At 37.6% G+C, this 22,599-nt stretch overlaps 4 protein-coding genes across 5 annotated transcripts; 2 read left to right on the top strand and 2 right to left on the bottom strand.

Moving 5' to 3' along the window:
- Positions 1 to 44: 44 nt before the first annotated feature.
- LOC306744971 (casein kinase II subunit beta) lies at positions 45 to 3,143 on the bottom strand. Of its 2 annotated transcripts, none has more exons than XM_079227682.1 (7): positions 3,065 to 3,143; positions 2,633 to 2,708; positions 1,016 to 1,118; positions 830 to 945; positions 669 to 744; positions 402 to 591; positions 45 to 191 (listed from the first exon to the last, which is right to left on the bottom strand). In XM_079227682.1, the coding sequence occupies exons 2-7, from the start codon at positions 2,702 to 2,704 to the stop codon at positions 101 to 103; spliced, it is 648 nt and encodes a 215-aa protein (XP_079083808.1). In that variant the 5' UTR covers positions 2,705 to 2,708; positions 3,065 to 3,143; the 3' UTR covers positions 45 to 100. The 2 variants fall into 2 exon arrangements, with proteins under 2 accessions (XP_079083808.1, XP_079083809.1); XM_079227683.1 differs by having other exon boundaries at positions 830 to 930.
- A 391-nt stretch (positions 3,144 to 3,534) lies between these two features.
- On the bottom strand, positions 3,535 to 5,909 carry LOC306745152 (allograft inflammatory factor 1-like). The gene is made up of 6 exons (XM_079227897.1): positions 5,864 to 5,909; positions 5,727 to 5,788; positions 5,512 to 5,578; positions 5,377 to 5,418; positions 5,092 to 5,257; positions 3,535 to 3,711 (listed from the first exon to the last, which is right to left on the bottom strand). The coding sequence occupies exons 1-6, from the start codon at positions 5,880 to 5,882 to the stop codon at positions 3,624 to 3,626; spliced, it is 444 nt and encodes a 147-aa protein (XP_079084023.1). The 5' UTR covers positions 5,883 to 5,909; the 3' UTR covers positions 3,535 to 3,623.
- A 6,193-nt stretch (positions 5,910 to 12,102) lies between these two features.
- malsu1 (mitochondrial assembly of ribosomal large subunit 1) lies at positions 12,103 to 14,228 on the top strand. Its single transcript, XM_079227900.1, has 4 exons — positions 12,103 to 12,472; positions 13,435 to 13,610; positions 13,696 to 13,777; positions 13,894 to 14,228. The coding sequence occupies exons 1-4, from the start codon at positions 12,160 to 12,162 to the stop codon at positions 14,046 to 14,048; spliced, it is 726 nt and encodes a 241-aa protein (XP_079084026.1). The 5' UTR covers positions 12,103 to 12,159; the 3' UTR covers positions 14,049 to 14,228.
- A 4,646-nt stretch (positions 14,229 to 18,874) lies between these two features.
- On the top strand, positions 18,875 to 19,654 carry LOC306745156 (peptide YY-like; the record flags this gene model as incomplete). Its single annotated transcript, XM_079227902.1, has 3 exons — positions 18,875 to 19,038; positions 19,141 to 19,230; positions 19,630 to 19,654. The coding sequence occupies 3 exons, from the start codon at positions 18,875 to 18,877 to the stop codon at positions 19,652 to 19,654; spliced, it is 279 nt and encodes a 92-aa protein (XP_079084028.1).
- Positions 19,655 to 22,599: the final 2,945 nt, after the last annotated feature.

Below are 22,599 nucleotides of genomic sequence, written 5' to 3'. Positions count from 1 at the left end.
TATATATATATATATATATATATATATATAAAAATCATTCCTTCAAACAAGTAGTAGACAGACAATTCTTTAAGTCCATTGTGTTGGTCAAAGCGGTGTTCTAGCGAATTGTCTTGACTGGGCTCTTGAAACTTGACGCAGCCTGAAGTTGGAGTTGATAAGCCATTGGGTGAATTTTGAAACCATATAGCCTGGGGAAAAAAAAGAAACACAATCACCTCCTGGACAAAAGGTAATCCTTCTCTGAGCTCAAAGGATGAGTCTTTTGACATGAGTGTGATAACTGACTTACAATAACCGTTTCAGTACAGATACCGTAAACGGATCAATGCTTTTAAATGATGACACAAACAGGACAAATCTAAACTAAACTCTAAAAACAAATAATATATCAAACGCACCTTGGCACAAACTGGTTGGCTGGTCGCTTTGGGCGATACTCTGGGTGCACCATGAACAGCATGTGGGGGAACCCTGTCCCAAAATAGGCTCCATCTGTGTGGTGGTGTCTGGAGGATTTGGGGGTGTAAACATCCATGCACTTTGGGCAATAAAGCTTCACCATTGCTTCTCCAGGGATGTCTGACAAACCTGCATCAGACAAGGGATAGTTGAGTATGTCTTCATAGCCACTGACTGAGGTCAAAGATACAGCAGAGAATACTTACCAATAGGAAGCATTGGTTGATTCTCACAATAGACTCTTGGGCAATAGCCAAAATCCCCTTGTTGATACTTTTCCAACTATGGAAAACAACACATTTAGAAATCCCTGTTGATTCATGTCATGAAGCGTGAAAAGATTTGAAATAATTAGGTGAGAGCCTACCATCTGTGCAATGCCTCTGTTTGTGAGGATGTATCGTGCGTGTATGAGCCCGTAGAGCATCTCTGCTGCCTGCTCTATCAAGTCACTCTGATTGGGGTTATCTTCAAGTTCCTCGTCTGTCAAATTAAAGTCATTAAGGCACTTTATTGTCACATGTGGGAACCGCTACTTCCTCAATATTCTCACCTGGCTCCAGGTCGAGAATCATGTCCAAAGCCTGCCGATAGTGAGGCACCTGCTCATTCAAACCGGTCAGGTTGAACTTGTCCTGTATGTAGTCTTCATCAACCTGTAGCATGCGGTTGGAGACAATGAATGGCTGTTAATGGCATTATTTACTGATGCAAGCAACATCCCACTGCTACAGCACATTGATAGGAAAGCATTATACAAGAGCATTTAGATGCTGCCAATGAAGAAAGCAACCTAAAATATAAGAAGAATATATAGAATCTCTGTTGAGCACCGAGTTTCAAACTGAACCTTCTAAGTAACTGCATCGTCAATACCTAAGTGCACAGATAGATAGATAGATAGATAGATAGATAGATAGATAGATAGATAGACAATTAATCAGACTCCTCCATCTGCACGACTCTGACTACTGTTGTCTTTAATTGTCTCTGTCTTTAATGTCTTTTTATATTTATCTTGTATATTGTGTATGTATATAAGTACGAAGAGCTACGTGAAACCAGAGTCAAATTCCATGTATGTGTAAACATACATGGCCAATAAAGCTGATTCTGAGATTGATACATAGCATCTTATAAAATAAAAACTATACAATATAGAAACTATTCAAGAATAATTCAATTTGAAGTTGAAAGTATTTAGCGATAATATAGTTATAGCTTAATTGCACAATACTGTAAACACAACATTATATATTCTATTTATCAGCCTACATAGGCTATTACTAGTATTATTATTCAATTTTATTATGTTATGATATTTACATCTACTACTGCATCTCTTTATAATAATTACGCTTATATTTCATAAAATATTGAATGTACTAGCCTGAATTTATTTTTTATGGGTAGTAGCTGCCACAGAGTGTCACGAGCTGCCAGAGACTGCCAGGCTTAACTCTGCTGCCCGTCAGATGTCAGTAGGTTCCAGGGTGGCTTTACGGCATCTTACTTATTGCAATGGGGGATAAGTGGTTTACAAACAACAGTGACAAAGTGGCCGTCCTGTGGCAGTATGTGTGTGGCACCTACTGATACCTAAATCTAAGCAGAAGAAGTGAAGATATTTTCAGACTTTGATTTAATATGGATTTAATATTTTAACATTTAGGCATAACCACTCAACTATGACTTATTTTAAACCTATTTTATATCATTTAAAATAATAATAAAACAAATGTATTTTCATTATTATAGCCGGGTGTATTGTTATTGCTAGGCACAAAAAAAGTCCAACGTGGCTCAAGTGACTCAATTAAAAAAAAATCATAAAAAACAAAATTTACGGCAGCTGTCGTGAAAACAATGAGCGTTCTCTCGAAATGTGGCCCCGCCCGCTCAGCTCACTGCGTCACGACGGGTGCCGAACGAGAGCCACTCGCTCTTGCAACTGTTCGCTTTTTACAAAATTGTCAGTAAACTGTCGTTTGTGTCAAAAAATTATCTGAAAGGCATTCGCCTCCATTACAACTTCATGCAAAGTGCACCCATCTCAATTGTTTTCCTTCAGTGGATCTGTGAATATTGGAAAACTTCTAGTTTGTCGGAGGCAAATTAGTGGTAAATTCCCATTCTAAAATCCGAGTTTAAAAATAATCCGGGGACTAACCTCGCAGAAGAACTCATTCCCTCTGAGTCCACAAAACCAGGATATCCAGGACACCTCCTCTGAGCTGCTCATCCTCCTGACAAACCAAACCACAGTCGCAATGGACCGATATTAAAGTGTTAGCTACGTCCTTCAGTTCACATTCCTGAGTTTTAAAGTGTACGACCACAGATTAAATAGTGTCAATTTTAGTAGCAACAAACTGGGTGTGTTATCTCGCAAAATTTGAACAGAAATGTGATTTGAATGCATCACTAAACCTTGAGTTTGCGTCTCAAACCTGCTGCTAACGTTAGCTCGCTTGCTCGCGTCCGCTAGCTATTACACGTATAGTACAGATAGTGTGGCATTTATTATTGTAACAGCAATATGTATTCAACATTAGAGGTGCTGTCTATTCTATCCTATTCACAAAGAGTCACTTTTACTCACCCTTCTTTCTATATTAGTTAACGCATCAACTTGCAATCTTAGCTAGTTTATCCTCGTTTAATAACAAATACGTCTTCCGGTCAGCCAAAGTTTTCAAAATAAAGTTCCTCATGACGCATATTGTCAGAGCACATCTCAGAGATGTCACAAAACATGTGTCTAATTTTGAACATGAACCAAATATAATTTACTTTACAATCACTTTGTAATGAATTTCTATCAAAAATATGGTATACTGAATTGATACTTTCAATGATGGTCTTTAGTGATATTTCTATATGTTTTTTGCAGCAATATTATGGTATTTTGTCTGACATGACTAAGACCATGAAGAGTCCAGATATTATTAGGCCCTGTGTTGTACTAAAATGAGTAGCAGAAGCAACATCATATGGCTTTGGTAGCCCACTATTTACAAAGCATTTCACGTTGGTACCATTCATTCATACATTATATACATTATACAGTTTGTGTGATGTTTATTTTTTATTGCCATTTTAAAGATCTGGGTTTTGTTCAAATCTGGAAAAAGTAATCCCTGCTGGGATGAATTGCTCTTTCAAGGCAGGTCTGAAAAGGTTTTGCGACGAGGTGGTGCAACATCTTTGTGCTCCTGCTCCTTTCCCATGCCTTCAAACATCAAGATCCTATAATGAAGAAAATGACATGTCAGTTGCTATACAATACATTAGATTTGTAAACTTCAGACAGCATAGAGCAGGGGTCTCAAACTTGCGGGCCAATTGCGGCCCGCGAGACGATATTTTGTGGCCCCCTACTTGACATCAAAGTTTAGTGTTAGTGCGGCCCACGCGTTTTTCTGAGGCCCCGTAAGATAACATTTACTGGACGTTTATATTAATAGATTCAGATGCTGCTAGATGCACCAAAGTCTGGAGGTTTCGCCCTGGTTTTTATTTAGACAGACAACACACTACTACCTGAGAAAATAAAAACTTGCAGTGTACATAGTACACACATAGATACAGAGTACATATGTTGTTCTTGTTCTAAAAACTGTTCTTCGTACTGAAACATGCACATTGTGTAAACATTGTAAATAGTTTGTTTTTCTATATAACATATTTTGTCTCAAATATATAGTAAATATTTTGTTTGAAAACAAAAACTGTTGTAATATTAATGTTTTAATATTTGTTTTTATGTACATACACCCCACCCCACATCTGTAGTATGAAGTCATTTCTCAGTCCCGAGTCTGTTGCAAATAGAACTTATGGACTTGCAACAGTGATCTAAAAGCTAAACCATTTCTGAGAGAATTGGCTCCATCCTTCCCTGAGCTGACAAAAGTGATCAGTCGGGTAATGTACCTTTTTGGAAGCACATATCTGTGAGAAACCTTTCTCGACTATGAACTTTAACAAATGCAAGTACAGGTCCAGGCTTAGTGATGGCCATCGTGAACCTGTGCTCAGGGTTTCACTGTGACCTGGATCAGGGTTTCACTGTGACCAAGATCAGGGTTTCACTGTGACCTGGATCAGGGTTTCACTGTGACCTGGATCAGGGTTTCTATACTGTGACCTGGATCAGGGTTTCTATACTGTGACCTGGATCAGGGTCAATGTGGCTCAGCTGTGTGAGCAAAAGCGCTGCCAGGTGTCTGGCAAGAAATAGAATAAAGTACAAATGTATTCAGGGATTGCATTTGTTGGTTCGGTGCAGTTAAATAAGTTATTTAAAAAAATAAAATATATTTGCACTGTTAAAAACTATTATAAAAATGTATAGAAACTGCTGGTTGCCTTTTTTATGACGAAAATATGTTACGAATGAAAAATAAATAAATTGCGCTTTCTGTGTGGCCCTCCGATGAGATCACAATACCAGCAGTGGCCCCAAGCCAAATTGAGTTTGAGACCCCTGGCATAGAGAGTACTATTGTTGCAGTAAACAATCATTAGACATCTACTTTCAGGTACTTTTTAACGATTGAACCAATTTAGTTTTTGAAGTTTTAATTGTGATTGAGAAACAACAATCTTTGTAATGTATTTACTTACAGTTTAAGAATTCCATTTCTTTTCCCCAGCATCATATTCAGGAAGTCATTGTAACCTATAGTGTCTTTCGAAGTGCCTCCAACAACCTCTGCCATCATCTTTTTCAGCTCTAAGTGAGTCTTGGCCAATCCGAGTTTTTCCAGCATTCGTTTTAACCCCATTAAATCTATAAAGTTGATAGTTAACAGACAGAAATAAGTACAAATTGCTAATCTATATAAAGTCTGTGAAGAGTTGCAAATTGTAGCAACAAATATTTTGTGCAATATTTTAGTGCAATTATACCTATTTCTCCTTTGTCGTTAAGATCAAATTCCATGTATTTCTCTGTAATACAAGCAAATGCAATCTCATTCCAAAATGTATGACTCTAAATAAAATAATAAACTGAGGAGTGACTGGTAGTCCTTTAATACTCACTTTTAAACATGTCAAGCTTTGAACCTAGGTCTTCCTCTTCTGCATACTTGGTGTCTGAGAGAAAAGCCTAGGGGATTGATACCAAATATAACAAATCAATCAGACTTATTATTATTGGTATCATAGAGGTCACATGGTTTTGTGTGTAGTAAAATAATGTTTGAAAGCCAGTTATCTTTAATGAAACTCAATGACCTTTTGTAAAGATAACTCACCTCATTGATAGAGTCCAGTTTTTCTTCCTGTTGAGACTTGAGAAAACCGTATGCTTTACCTCCTGTGAAATGATATGTAAGACAATATAAAGAATGTGAAATGACAAACAGAATTCGCAGAAAAAAGGCAAACTAACCTTGAGCAATGTTGTCCATTCTGTCAGCACGAGAGCCTCCGAACACTGAAAGTGTTAAAAGCTATGATGGTGTTTCTCTAAATTGAGCAACAAGAGGAAGTGAAGTGACAAAGTTTCGGTTTGCATTAGTGAGGTTCCTCAGTAGTATTTAAGGCTACAACAAAACAAAGGTCAGAATGCAAAGTACAACACTCACACAGCCTCAAATCAACCAGACATAGTAGGAAAAACATGGCTTTACTGCTCAATTAGAGTAGTTTTCATGCAGGGCATCTGTGATGTAATTTATCAGATCAAATACAGTCTACGTGGAAAAGTGATGCATCTCCATCAGTTTAAAAGTAAAGTTGACATTAGAAATAAGGATTGAAGAGTGATGCAGCAAGGAGAAATGTGTGAACAATGCCCATTCATCTGCAGTAATAGTCTGCTTATAAGGCAAGTTTGAACAAAAAGTGATGCTCTTTTCTCCAAGAAATGCTTCATTCACACCATGTAACCGCAGTCACACGCACAGAGGCTGCCCAGTGTCTGACAGCCACTGTGCAGCTCCACTGGAGCGGTTGGTGGTTGAATGCCTTGCTCAAGGGCACCTCGAGGAGCAATTAGGGAGGAGCAAGTACTACTTACCCAACTCAATTTTAAATGTGACCTCAATACCTGGTGCTCTTGTGTTCCATTGTCAACTTGATGTAAAGTCTTGTTCTTGCCACTTGGGGGCTCTATTGACCACACATTTAGGTAAACGGAACAAAAAACAGTTTGTCCATGCAGGTAGTTTCATGTTGAGACTTCTGTGTGACTCAGAAAACCTAGGTGGAGACCAAAAGAAAGCATCGAAGAGAATAATATTTCGTCACTTCACTTGGCTACAGTACTTAAAAAATGGCACGTTTCTATCTCCACGGTCTCCTCGTATTCGTTCTGTTAGTAGTCTCATCAGAATGCAGAGGTGAGTGGGTCACTGAGTTACTTTACTAAACTAATTACTTTACCTCATTCAAAATGTAATTAACTTTTTTGATAGTCAGTATCCTAAAGAAGTATTCGCTATAACAACTGTGACTTTTATTTTACTTAAAAGGTGGCATACATATACTTAGTTAATGAAGGATGTAAAACTATATTTGAATCATCTGCTGTTTATTGTAAAATCTTGAATTATCTGCCTTATACTTAGATGCTATCTAAACTCCTATAAACTATATTTTAATCATCTGCTGTTTATTGTAACATCTTGCATTATCTGCCTTATACTTGGATGCTATCTAAACCCCTATAAACAATATACTCTGGGTCTTATTCTTAAAGGCATTCTTTATCTTTTATCATTTTTAAGACACCTCACCAGTGGTTGAGACTGTGTTTGCTTCTAAAGAAGAAGATATAGTTCTCCCGTGCTTTGATTCATATGAGATGGATCCAAAGGGCTGCTCCAGAGTCAAGTTGATTAAGTATGCCACAGATGGAGGTTATCCTTGTCAGGCCAAAAACTCTGTTGGATAACTTGAAATTTATGTGAATTTCTTATCAACGCAGGAGTCTGGCTGGTCACTATAGGCCTCGCAGGAGGAAGGTAATACCATGCGTGGGCATAGGAAGAGGCCCCATATCTTACAGCCGATTCAGCAAAAGGGCTTTAGATAGAAAAAGGCGAAGTAAGAGCAGCTGGAAGCAGAACTACCTTAGGGGAAGGGGGGCAGAAGACAGCCGGATAGATCCTTCATGGTTTTGAATAAATGTATCAAACTGAGAACTATGGGGAAATAGAGGTTTGTAAAGAGCGTGTGTGTCAAAAAGGAGAAGTTGAGAAAGGAGGAATAAGGAATTTGGGCATGGAGAAAGCTCATTTGCCCGCAGCGTCTTGTAAGGTGGGTCAAAAGGTTAGAAATAGGACCAAGGAGCAAGAGGTCAGCAGATGCGTTCTGGACGTGTTAGGTGAAGGTCGTAGCAATACTTAGGTGTAGTTGAGTGAATTATTATGTCCGCACTTTCAGTAAAGCCTCTATTCTCCTAAGTTCTCAGTTTTCATACTAAATATTTTTAAAGTTGCGTTTTGTAACTGTTATATCATTTTCTATCTTTTATTAAAATAAATATTGATATCAAAGTTTAAATCAAGCCAGCATGTCCGTAGCCCTTTTTCCCGCCTTCTTCAATTCTCGCTGCTCCATCCACCTGACGCCCGAGGCAGGTAAGTTGAGCTGCATTCCACTACGGCTACACAAACTGATAAATATACAGGACACATTTACATAACAGACATATATTTGGTGTAACTATTATAGAGAGAGATCACTGTGTCTGGATGACCTCTGGCTCCTATGCCAGGCACCGCTGTGTGTAAATGACACAGTCCCGTTAGCTTGCTCGCCAACTTTACCGGTGTTTCGGTTCATCAAGCGAGAATGGGAAGAGAACACGTAGCTGTCCTCGTGAATGCCGCAATGTTTACATTTTCAATCCAGTTTCAAACCTTCTCATTTACCATATGTGGTCAAAACATATCGGATTCATGACAACATCATCTGAATGAATATATTCTATATTCTAAGCTACTCCGTAGCACACGGCAAAATGTTTCACGGTACACGGGCAGTGTGGCCACAAGTTAATCTAAACAGGATTTCTTGATAATCCAAAACACTGGACATCGTAAACTATCTAATTAGCGCGGTAAAGTTGACGAGCTAGCTAACCGCAAGGAAGACTCCACCAAATTTCACGGTGAACCAGATAGCTCACGTTACATAACAGTCTTTTTCAGTTCACATTGACAGTCAAATGAATCCTTTGTCTATATAGCTGGCATAACGTTCGGTATCATAGCACAACTTAAGACGTTAATCGGGGAACGTAGCACACAGTTATGTATGAAAAAAGAAATAACGAGACAATTCAAGTAAAATCAGGTAAACAAATACTCAAGACAATTTTGGCTAATTTATCTTATGACTTATATATTCTATCTGGGTTTTAGTGAGGTTTCAGGCTGCAAAAATGTGCTGCTCTGGAAATACCAGAGATGGAGGAATCACATCAACCCAATGTGTCAGCCTTTCTCCAAATGTTTTCACATGAGTATCTTGAGGAATGTAGGACTCTTGAAATACAATTGCTTAACTCCCAGACAGAGCTCGTTAGCAGTGGTTTTCAAATGGGGGTAGTGTACCCCTGGGGTATGTGAAGGCTCTCCAGGGGGTACGTGAGATTTATTTAAAATGAGCATCCATTAAAAAATCCTTTAAAAAATGTATTTGTTTATTTAATAAATATTCAATGAGATATAAGTGTAAGTTCATTAACGGATTTGTATATATTCTATATCAAAATCCGAAACTGATGGCACAGCGCTGTGTGTTACATCTTTTTTTCCAACCAAAAATGCTTTGAACTGGTCAGGGGGTACTCGGCTAAAAAATATATTTGACAGAGGGTGGAAAATGAAGGAGCAACAAGTTAGGGTTATGCAGGAATCAGGAGTATGTTCCCTTAATTTGGATTTAGCAAACCGAGGGAGGAAAATGTCAGGCTAACAAGAAAGCTGGAAGAGAAGGCATTTGAATTGAGTACAAATGAAATGAAATACAAATTTCTGAGGTAGCCCAATTTGAATGTCAAAAACAAACAGATATTAACAGTCTGAAGGCAACTATTTATTACCTTGAGCTATCTAAGGATGACATGGCTTCCCAATTAAAACACCGTATAGACAATGAACTCAAACACTAAACACTTTTCTGCAACTTTGCAGGATTATGAGGACAGCAAGACCTCTCTGGTCAAGCAGAATGGGTTAATAACTGATAAACTGTCCCAGAGTGAATGTACAATAAACTTTATGTATAGTTCAATACATTTATGAAAAGATTCTTTGACTTTGAGCCCTTCAAAGTGTTCTGTTTACAGTGTTTTAGCCCACTACCAGGGCCCTGTCCTTCATGCATAGATAGCATCCAGAGATCTAGATTAATGATGATTTAATATTCATTTGGATTTGTTGGACCTTCAAAACTGTTTTAAATCCATGTAGAAAAGTTGTTTCAGCAGCAAGTCCTTAAGCCCAGAACAGTGTAGGCTTACTGATTACTGTCTGGAATATGATCAATTGAACATTTACTGTGAACCCCATACTTGAAGTCACTTTTAGGACCTGCATACCTGAACAGTGTTCATGTTATTAAACCTGACACATCACTTTTGAATCAACATCACTTTAAAGTCTCCTCTACAATCATACATTGGGATAACTTGTAGTGTAGCCACATTAACTAGTCATATCTCATGTTTAATAGTGGATCAAAATGTAGAAAAGGATCAAATTTGTTATATTAAGTAAATCATCTCAGGAGATATTACTTGAACTATATAATAAAGTTTGGGAGGATGGGAAATTGCCTCAATGCTGGAAGGAGGCCATTGTCGTTCCGATACACAAACCCGGTAAAGATTGCACAAACCCAGGGAACTATAGACCAATAGCTTTAACATCAAAAATCTGTAAAATAATTAAGAAATTATAAATGAAAGATTAACATATTATGTAGAACGTAAAAGCTACATATCCAAATATCAGAGTGGTTTCAGGTAAGGGAGAAGTACAACAGATGTAGCTTTAAGTTTGGTCATTAAAATAGGAAAGCACAGGTAAACCAAGAAAGTGTGATAGCGGTCTTCTTTGACATAGAGAAGGCATGTGATGTGGAGAGAAGGGTTATTAATTAGACTTTGCAAGTTGGGTATTAAGGGCCAAATTTATAGATGGATAAAATATATGTTTCATTAAGAGATTAGAGGTCAGAGTTGGAAAGAGCTATTTGGTAAAGTTTGGTATTGAAAATGGAACCCCTCAAGGTAATATAGTCAGTCCTTTACTATTCTCCATAATGACAATCGATGTGTTCAGTGAAATAGAAAATGGGATTGTCCCTATTTGCAGATGATGGGTCAATCTGGAAGAGGGGAAGACATTTTTAAGGTAGAAGAGTGGTCATATAAATTGGGTTTTCAATTTTCAGTCGAAAAAACAAAAACATGTCCAAGGAAACACATTAGTAGTGATGCAAAACTAAAACTGTATAATCATGAATTGAAGAGAGTAAAACAATAAATGTTTGGGTTTGTGGTTTGACGAAAGGGTCATGGGCTGTACATATTAAAAAAGTAGAGGATAAATGTAAGAAAAATGCTAAATATAATGAGGTGTTTGGTGGGAAATGAATAGAGGGCAGATAGAACTGCTTTGAAAGCCATATACATTTGATTAATTATATCTATATTAGATTATGGATGTGTGGTGTATGGATCAGCAGCAAGCTCATCTCTCAAAAAAACTAGATAACAATATCAGGCAATGAGAATATGCACTACAGATAGAAATGGGAGAAATGCCTCAAGAATTACAAAGAACGCAATTAGAATTGAGTGATTGGGCTAATCTACAGGGCCAGAGTAAAGAGCATCCAACACAGGAAACGTTAAAGCCTTACTGGGAAAAGGAGAGGAGGGAGACGGTTGTTGAATGGACAGTCTAGCACAGAAAGCAACAGAACTTAACATCGCCAAATTAAACACACACAAAGAACAGTTCCATTGCAGCAATAGCGCCGTGGATACTTCCTGATGCAACAGTAGACTTTGCATTATTAAAAAAGAAGAACAAGGATAGAGGGGGTACTTTTAATTTGCATACAATATACAGACACACATTGATATGTATTAAAAAAGGTATTAAAAAGAAGTTGAAGGAAAGGTGGCAGAAGCAATGGGAGGAGGACAGAACAGAAGGATGGTTTTGCAGAGTTCAGAGGAACGTGGGAGAAATGAGATGTGCAAGAAGGAACAGGAGGAAACAGTCATATCAAGACACACTGGGCTTAACAGTACACTGCAAAAAGTAGGAAAACATGATATAGTGGAATGTGTACAATCAGAAATATGAAATGAGAAATATTCCTTTTCAGGAAGGAAAAGGTACAGTTTAATATAACAGATATTCTGCAAAAGAACTCAACTGGTAAGTGCTGTCAAGTACTAGTTCAGCATATTATTATTTTTTATAATAAAAGTACTGCACGTCCTGATCCACACTCCATACCAGTTGGTGGCGGTAATGCACCAATTATTTCTTTGCCAACCGCCAATAAACCTCAAAGAAGAAGAAGAAGGACGCGAGCCATTTCCTGTTTGTAGCTTCAGATGTGCTCGTGTGGAAGACAGCGCGTGTGATTAGAGACGGTTCAGAAAGACCTGGAGCACCAATGAAGTGATATTGTGACCTTGTACAAGTTAAAATCATGAATATTCTCAATCGCTCTAAGAAACTGGTATCTACGGTGTTCAGAAGTAGCGTTTTAATGGAGCAGACATGTGTCTTTAGAAGCATCTGTTCTGTCCCAAAAGCGCGTAGTCTCAATCTGTGTTTGCCTCAAAGTTTGACGGCAGGTGTTTCCTCATGTCAGCACAGGTGTCATGCAACGTTATCCACCCGTCACTTACAGACACACAGATGCTATTCAGAGATGCGAGGGGAAGACAGTCATTCAGAGAGGAGCACTGGCATGTTGCAGGAGGAAGAGGTCGACAGGGACGACAGTGCCCTGAGTCAAAGTAAGTAACTGCAATGGTTATTAAATGAGATGAGAACGCTGACTAAGCGTTTAAGATATTTCAAAGGAAAATGTCAAAGATGAAATGGTTACAGCTTGTTTAATGTGCGGATGTGTAACCTTGACCTTGTCTTGCTTTCAAATAAATTGATACATTTATCATTTAATGTATTGAATTAGTTTAGTGGCAGGAAAATAATCAACAATACATGTGGTAATCGATTAAGCGCACAAGTACTTTTATATGATATCATCTTAAATGTGATGAACTGCTGCTTTCTTTTCACCATATATGATAGTAAACAGATTATCTTAGTTTTTTTTGCACTGTTGGACAAAACAAGATAATTGAATACATCACCTTGGTGTTTGGGAAACTGATGGAAAATGTAATTGTTATTTGATTGCAGCTAACAACTGTTTTAATTATGGATTAATCTGCTGCTTATTCACTCGAGTAATTGATTCATGTTTTTAACTATAATATGTCCTCAAGTATTTCAAAGTCCCACCACAGCCCTTGGTGATGTCTTTAAATAGCTTATTTTGTCAAAAACCCAAAGATTTATTAATGAAATAAGTTTGCTATCATTATAAGAAAAGCAGCAAACCCCTCCACTTCAGAAGTTGGAAACAGTACATTTGGCTTTTATTAATTTGAAAAATGACTTGGAACAATGAATTGAGTAGTTTTTTGTTGATGAATCTTTTCAGAATTAGGAAATGTGACATGACGTAAAGACTGAAAGATAAAGCGTTAAGCCAGGAAGATAACCAAAGGAGTTGCAGCCTTGGTTACTGTCATGGATACGGTCCCTCAGTCACTCTACATTGCTTTGATCATTGTATGTGATGCCATTTCTCTGTTTCAGCACAAACATACCATGCATTGAGTGAACACGGATACACAGTAGCATTTGCGTAATTTTGATTGTCAGACAAAACGTTTCACCTTTTCTCTAGGAACCCCTGAGACTTTCACTCTTGACGTGTTGGTATCTCTAATGCGTCAGGAGAATGCAGTGGACATCTGTGTGATTAAAGTACCAGAGGGGCTCAAATATGCAGAGTACTTCATCGTTGTCAGCGGTGTATCAACAAGACACCTCCGTGCAATGGCACTTTATGCCATCAAAGTGGTAACTAACATCTTCTCATTGTCAAAGGGTATATGTGCAACCTGTGTTTGTTTTAAAACTTACACAATGGATGATTTTCCTCTAGTACAAGTTTTTGAAGAAAGATGGAGCTCCGAATGTCAAGATTGAAGGGAAAGATGCTGAGGACTGGATGTGTATTGACTTTGGTATGTAAAACTGAGATCTTATCTCCTAATGTCAAATGTATACAGTTTATATAAACTGATGTTTGTTGATGGAGCTCCCAGTGGCGTTCACTGTCCTGTTCCTCTCTCTGTCTCAGGAAATATGGTTGTTCACTTCATGCTACCAGAGACCAGAGAGGTTTATGAACTGGAGAAACTCTGGACTCTGCGCAAGTATGATGAGCAGCTGAAGAGCATGCCCATTGAGACACTACCAGAAGACTTCATATATGGTTTTGATGTCACAAAGTGACAAAGCATAAAAGCTGTGCGCGCATAATGTATTACTTCTTTGTGACTTTGGATGCATCCTTCCCTATCCCAGTGAGTAGAAATAAAAGATGCTTTTATTGTCACTTAAAATATAAAAATAAAAAAGGTGATATTTGTATAATCAGTGTTTGTTGACAGATTTTTTACATATTGTGGTGGTTAAAAAATAAATTAATTAAAAAACATTCTAGATATTCTCTCAATATTTTCTTGTTGTGATGATGTCTTTTTCTTTTTTTTTACATTTACTGCAGCTGCAATAGTGCATTTTAAATGTTTATTAAACTACATTCTTGTCACAAAGAATGGTCCCTTTCTCTTGGTTAAAATGATTGACCTAAAACATGCAGTGGAGATGAAGAATAAAGCATTATGACAATAACTGAAAAGTTCTGCTGAAGCACATGACTATGTATTGTCTCACCTGCCATATAAAGGTTTCTATTTTTTGTCTGAGAAGAGCAAGTTTTAGGAACATGTTTATTCCAAAGAAATGGTTTTGTGGAGTTACGAAAACAAACCATTCCAACAGATGCTTTCAACCAAATAAAACGGGCTGATTGCTCTCAAGGAAAGGGAGGTTGTTGGCCAGAGTTAGTCCTGAAGTGCATTCACTCAGCACTTACATGTGCGAAGAGATTTCTCAGTGAATTGGTAATACAGATCGGTCGGTCAGCACTTGTGCAACTCAAAAGGCTTCTCCAGTCTAAAACTGTAGTCTTCTGCAAATCATCAGAATTTAGGATACCATGCTACTTTTTCTATCACTGTTTCCTATAAACATCTGAATGAAATACACGGATGAATTAGCATTTGAAAAATGAAAAAGTGTATGTTTGGGGTTTTTTCGGAAGCAGATGAGCATTTTTGTGGAGAATCAGACGGTCACAGAGGCACAGATGCTACATGTGTGCATACACACACACACACACACACACACACACACACACAGACACACACTCACATCAACCACCATTATACCTTTTAACTTCCTAGCAAGTGACCATTCCGGTTCATTGACTGGTTTTAGGTCATGCTGGGTAAGAACATTAGCTAAATGTAAAAGTGTAATGAAGCGGGAGATGCCTACACAGAGCCTGATGGGACTTGGTGTTTGAATGTTTTTGTTCCTTGTGATTGTGTTGCTTATACTTACATGGTCTGAAGAATGACTCACCATACAAGTGATTCTCAAATAACAGAGATTTCCGCTTTACCCCCCATCAAAACCCCACCAAAACACAACTCTATGTGGACTTGAAATGTTAAATGTTTATAGTCTAAAGTCAGACTGTCCAACGATTTCAAATCGGTAATGGTGGCACACGTGGTTGTACAAAACCTAGACAATACAGCTGTTTAATGACATTAATTTTGTAACCTGTTGTTTCACAAACTATTAAACCAACTGCTTTCTAGTGGATTAGCAAAATGACATAGAGGGGAAAGTAAAAAAAAAAAAGATTAGTTCTGTGTTTTTGTCTCAAAAGTGGCTCCTGTGGCTAATTTTATTATTAGCCGCACAGCCATGATACCCACTGTTGTGTAGCCATTAATGGTAATAGTGTTAATATTCTCTATGAAGGAGGAGACTGAGGGAGATTAGTTAGCTTTTGAAAACAACAGTTGAGTGTCCGTCTTGCATTGTATATTTATCGCTGTAAAGCTTTATTTGCAGATATAATCCCATCAGTATGTCAACCAGATGTTGCACAAAATACAGAACAAATTAATCGGAAACTATTCATTATTCACTGGGAATACATTTCTCTTTCAAGCCCATCTGTTATATTCAGTTGTATGCAGTTATTCTAGTACTGCATTTGCTGTATGAAAACAAGTAAAATAAGTAATTTTTTAAGTTATTTCATGTGAGTCCTGCAGGTGGGTTGGCACTTGGCTGCAGTGTTTGGTGCTCCCCCTATGGAAGGTGTTTATGAGGAGAATAGACTGGTGTATTAGAGAGCACATCAACCGTATTAAACATGGCACCTAAAGGGCTCTCTGAGCTTTATTATCCACCTGGCCCTCATTTGTCAGCGAGGTATAGGCAAACTGATGTGACTAAGTATTTAAATCAGGCTTTTATCATTGACCTTTTTCCAAACAGCACATTTATTATTTCAGAAATAAATGAGATGAATGGTGACTTTAATAAAATATAGCATTGTAATTATTTTCTCTACTCCTTAAGCTGCTCGTGATCGAAGGAGTCACTGGAGGAATAGGATAAACAATTACCACCAGGACACATCCTAATTCAGTCTTGACAATGTTTTATTACTTGACTCTGTAGGAGTATTTATGTTGACTGATGTGAACTGACGCCAACAACTTGGGAGGGATGCTTTGACTTGTGGCGTCTATTTAAATGATTGAAAAACACTTTTTGCTGAACGAAATAAGTCCACAAATCAAAGTATCGCTCCCAAACTGTTATACAAATACAAATGTCAACATAAATACTTCTACTTATATATCTATAGATATACCACATTTGTATCAACAGGATATTTAAATAGGGTGTCCAAAGTAATTTAACAAAACACATATTTCCAATGTATATGTTGTAATTTCAAAGAAGAAATGGAAAATACGACATGGACAGTAATAGATTAAATTAATATTTGATTGCACATCCTTTGGCCACGATGACTGCCTCCAATTGTTTTTTGTAGCCATCCGTAAGCTTCTTGCACCTGACAGCTGGTAGTTTCTCCACTCCCCCTTTGCCATTTGTTCAAGCTCTCGAAGGTTGCTGGATTCCTTTCACCAATGGTAGACTGGATCTCTCTCTAAAGATTTTCAATGGGGTTGAGATTAGGATTTATTTCTAGCCAGTTTAAAACACTACATGTTTTCCCTTTTAATTGCTATTATGTGCTTTTAGATGATGGATCTTTATCGTGTTGGAGAACCCATGATCTTTGACCCAAACCAAGTTATTTTTTTTTACAGTTATTGTTTCATTTGCTGTTCTGTACCAAACAAGAGCATGTCCATAGACCAAAGCTGATTCACAAGATTTGTTTTTTTCTTAGGAGATATTCAAATGTCATAGTTCGTATGTACTTTTCCTGCAAAGACTGTGCTGTCGCTCTGGAATAGAGTTCTCGTATGACTGTCATAAGAAACGACAGCACCAATCTACTGTCAAATTTAACAAGAGTGCTCTTCAAAGAAAATAGATACCATCAAAGTAATCTTACCACTTAGGGACTGAAAGCTTTTTGTGCCCTCTCTCAACCTGGAATTGGAAATCTATGTGTTTGAGTGATTTACTGCCCCTTCTTGTATGATTTGGTGCAATTTTGAACGATGCTTCCTACTTTGGTCGAAAAGGTTTAGTTATTGTCTTAATACAACTGTGTGTCAGTCAGTAGTGTTTAAAGGGCCAGTTATGCCACTGTTTTGCATTCATGTAGATTACATACATAAAATAAGATAAAATAAAATAATCCTTTATTAGTCCCTCAGTGGGGAAATTGCGGGATTACAGCAGCCTGGCACACAATAGAGACATGAGATGAGAGAATTCAAAATCAATAGGTTTATAGTCATAGAATGTATTGTTGAGTTTGAAACCAATCAATGTGATCATAAGAACTACATCTGCAATTTTTTTTTATCTGTTTCCGAACAGGGTTATATATTTGAGATTGTTCATCAATACTTAAATTAATGTTTTTATTTCTTTATGCAGACCCTTCTGCAATTCTCTATAAACTGAAACATTATCTTTCTAAACACATTTCAACTTAATGTGAAAACAACAGCCCATCATCGGCCATTTGAAGTTACACATCATTGGTTTTATTGAGACATGTCATGCTGGCTGTGACTCTTAAGTGGACATTTTAAATTAATCGAGGTCTGTCTCTGCTTGTGCCGATACTTTGCCATTATTTTTTAACAGAAGCGAAATTTGTTGTAATAGAGGGTACCTTCGTATTGCATTTAATGTAGAAACAAAAATGATTAAGGATACAATAGCTACATTTTAAATTGATATGAATCAATTATGTGGGCCTCTGTGAGCGTATGCACAATTCAACTCATAGCTTAATTTGTGGTAATTTGGGAAGAAATCATTTCTCAAAGCACATGTTGACTTCTGAAGGAAATTTGTAATACAGTTTATATATATATATATATATATATATATATATATATATATATATATATATATATATATATATATATATATATGTATATATATATATATACATATATATATATATATATATATATATATATATATATATATATATCAAAACACATGTACATCTCAAGTCAAATAATAAAATGTTTGATGAATTTAATTCTGTGACAACTTACATGTTTTAGTCTTTTCCCAATAATGTAACTAAGTATCTCCATTTGTTCACTGCCTTGGCTCTCAGGCAGTACTAAACTAATGAGGGAGTAGATATTTCTCAGGAGTACTCCAGAAGTGAATGAAATGACCCTCCCTCCCTATCTGACACACACAGTATAAAACACAGGCAATGTTGGGAATCTGAAAGAGGAGCTTTGAACGGCGAGAAAATCAACCACAGCTGAATTTTCAAGGGTTGCATTACAATGTAAGCATTTTTCAAACTTATTTCACACCTTTTAATTGAAAGACACACATTTAGATTAAATGTCAGTTAGTAAGATTGGATCTGGAAGCTTTCATGGTAGAGTATCATATCAATCCAACATGGAGCTTCTACTTCCAATTTTTACATTGCAACATTGTTGAATAATATTTTTTTGTAATATGCATGTTTACTGTGAACCAGGATTCGCTCCAGTGCTGTGATGTCGCGGAGTATTCTGGCTTTCTGCCTCTTGGCTTGTATTGACTCTGGAATAAACGCATATCCAGTCAAGCCTGCGAGCCCCCGGGAAGGCGCACCACCTGAAGAGTTCGCCAAATTCTATTCTGCACTAAGACACTACATAAATCTCATTACAAGACAGAGGTTAGTTCTTCAATTTCTGTAACATACTATAGGTTCAAATATTTTTTCAAAGCACATGTAAAGAAGTCCTGATATGTGGCTTGGCTCTTTTTTTATGCATAGGTATGGGAAAAGAGAAACTCCAGATACTGTATTTTCTGATGTGTTTATGAGGGAGAGCACAGAGAGTATTCCAGGATCAAACTACATCAGGTAAATTATTTTAAAAGGCTGTTTTTTACACATGCTGTAATTTTTTTACTTATTTATTTAGTTCTACTAATTTGTGTCGTCTATGTCAGATTTATGCAATATAACGTATGGTATTGCATGATATAAATACCAGAAAAGTACAAACTTCCATACACTATATAGTGTAATGAAATTCAACAGCCATGCAATGAATCTATAATTGTGAAGCTTCTATTTATGTTCACACTTTGATGTCAGAAATGCCATTGTCATAAAAGTGTTGGTTGTAAGGTTAGTGGTGGTTTGGGATTGGAATGTTATTACTGTTTTAATACACTTTGTTCCTCTTGAATGTGGATAAGGACAGGGAACTTAACTTTGAAGTCATACTAAATATTTAACTTCCTTGTCTTGTTGTAGGTATGATGAGCTGCCACTGTGGTGACGCTGTCATATTAAGGATAACTCTGCCACAAAGCTGCAGCAACATCTTTAACTGACATTAAATGAACTTGTGCTGCATGGAATACACATTGTGTCATGAAACTACTTTGGTCTGTAATGTTACTACATTAAAACATGTTATTGACATTGTCTCACTCTGGCTCATTTGGCTTGACAAACATCCAGCAGTACTGTACTATACTACCTTGCCTGTGGAGTATTATATGTTGAACATAACACAGCATGCGTGTCATTCACTGATGGAATAACAGTGCTCTCTACTGGTGAACAGGCATCTAAATATTTGGAAAATGTTTCAAGTTGGGCAAATATCTTGTACTCCATGTCTGCTGCTTATGTTCTTTTTGGGGAGAGTTTAATAGATGTGACTTGAGTGAACCACCGTATTGCATGTATTACACTTGTTATATCAAACCATCTGAGATGTGCCTCCATTTTGCCTGATAACAGATTAACACTTTAATCCAATCAAGTGACCTGAATACATCAAAAGAGAATGAATCACCCTGAGAGTTTGGTTAACTCTGGGATGACACCTGGTCCAAGCTTCATGGTTCTCTGTAACTATGCAAGCACATGCTCTCCCAAAGAAGCTTCTGTGCAGCTGAAACTATATTTAGTGAATGGGATAGTGTTTGGTGCTTCATGTTTATGGGTGATACACATCCGATTATTTGTAGCCATATGTGCAGATGGAATACCTCGGCTGCCATTAATGGCTGCAAGATCAGATACAGTGTTACAGTGTACAGTGTACAGGTAAGTGCTTCCTCAAAGTCAAATTCATAAACATGTTGTCAGTAGACACTGACAGGGTGCATGAGAATAACAATCTGTTATTACTGTTACACTACTCCACTCCACTTCACTACTGAATAGATCAAGTAAAACTCTCTAAATGTCCACCTATTTTGGCACATTTTAAAATTCCTAACTAGAGATTTTAAGTCCTGGTGACTGAGCAAAGAAGACTATTTGAATGTATGGTGACCAAATAGTTGTAGGAGCTGCTAACTCTGATTATTGTAACGAGTGTCTACAGTCTCCAAGCAAAAGCAGCCAGAGGTAACATTCTTGCACATGTATGGGGTCTTTGCATTTGATTGGGCAAAACGATATTTGAAGAAACTATGGGTGTAATCCACACACACTCTTGTTTGGTGAAGGGTAAAGTTCACAGTACGTTACATGGGTGGGTTGTGCAGGATTTCAATGGGCTAGATATAACCTGAACGGCATTGGATGTCATTAGCACATCACTGTCTGTCTGGACGAGGAGCTGAGGGAAGGGACGCAGACAGGCACGCTGGAAAAGCACCAGCAACTTAACGCGTACTAACGTGACCACTGCGCAACTTCTCTGCGAGTCAGCTTACTGGGAAATGGAGAGACGCGTGCGCGAGTGACTGGTTATCTTAGGTAACGTATCATTCATTCCTTTTTCCAGACACTCGCATACCGTGAACTCATCACGGGACCCTCTGGTTTCTACCTCCAGCTAACGTTAGCTCACGAGGCTGAGCCACATGATGTCACGGTTAGCTACTAGCGTTAGCTGGCGACTCACGTTGCTCAACAAGGACACACGTTGAGCAGCTACGTTAAATAGGGCTACTTCCTACTACTTGGCTTTGTTGTTAACATGCCTGTATTGGTCACTCTGACAGATACTTCACGTGTAAGCGCACGTTGGTGTTTGCTATGAATCGTTAGCATCGCTAACGTGCCTCCTCCACAGGAGCTACAAAGTAGCACCAACTTGGTCCCGGGACGCACACCACTGTGTGAACGACAACGAGGACACGCTAGCATGTTATCTGCGGTTTAACATACAACAAACAACATCGCATCGTTGTGCGTTTACGCGAACATTATATTTTTTTGCTAAGTTACTCCACATAGGAAGTGGTTACACGTGCCCCAATGCGCGTGAAACGTTAGCTTCGCTGCAGCCAACTTGTTCCTTGAAGGCTGACTTTGGTTCAGCCCCACTGTGAGTGAACTACTTGAGTGTGTCTCCGTGACATTAGAGCAACCTCACTATTTGTGATCGGTTTTCATGAGCACACATAGTTCACGTCCCATCTGTCTGCTCCTCCATTCATCAAGACTGGATCCTAACTTGTGAAAACTGAAATAGCTCAGAGTGTGTGACTGGTACGTAGTACAGCAATCGATATGCTCCACTGAGGTATCTGAGAGACAAACTATAACTCTGATTCCAAAGTGTTAGTCGTATACAGATATTATACTCTTAAGTTTGGTCCTATATCATTACATATTTATTTAACTCGTAACATAAACACATTTAATACCAAGATAAATACTTTTGCGGACAGTTACTAAATCAACTTTTTATACATTGGCATGCCCAATAATATATGTGTCTAGTTCTCAACTAAACATTCCATCAAATGTTAAAATCAATTAAAATACAATTACCCAACATCCCCCAGTCTAATTTGTAGAGAAAGTTTTTTTGTTCTTCTTAGTGAAAAGATGTTTGGAAATGTTTGATGTCGTCAAAAGAATGGTTTAATGTGCATTTTAACTGTAATTTCCCCACTGCGGGACTAATAAAGGATTATCTTATCTTATCTTTAACACCCTCAGCAGTAATACATGGATACAGTTAGTTTAGTGTCTGTACATTTTTGATCCAGTTTGAGGTTTTATGGGTGAGAATTGTAGCCTTCTCCAAAATGTGTATGGTTGTCAACAAGTCTGATTTTAAACGTGTTTAGAACGTGGTTGCTTTTGTTTCCACCCTATGTGAGCAACTGCAGACCCGTTAGAACAACAACTACTAAAACAATCTAATAGTAATTCAGTGAAATAGGCCTTGACAATGTGTCTCATAAAATTCAAACCTTCTTTTAGTTGCAGTTGATCTTCTCAAATCTGCAGAAAACAAGTAATACACCC

The sequence above is a fragment of the Taurulus bubalis genome, assembly GCF_910589615.1.
Source record: "Taurulus bubalis genome assembly, chromosome: 12".
Lineage (NCBI taxonomy): Eukaryota > Metazoa > Chordata > Actinopteri > Perciformes > Cottidae > Taurulus > Taurulus bubalis.
Note: the sequence above shows the minus strand (reverse complement) of the source record. Positions and strands in the feature narration are given on the sequence as shown.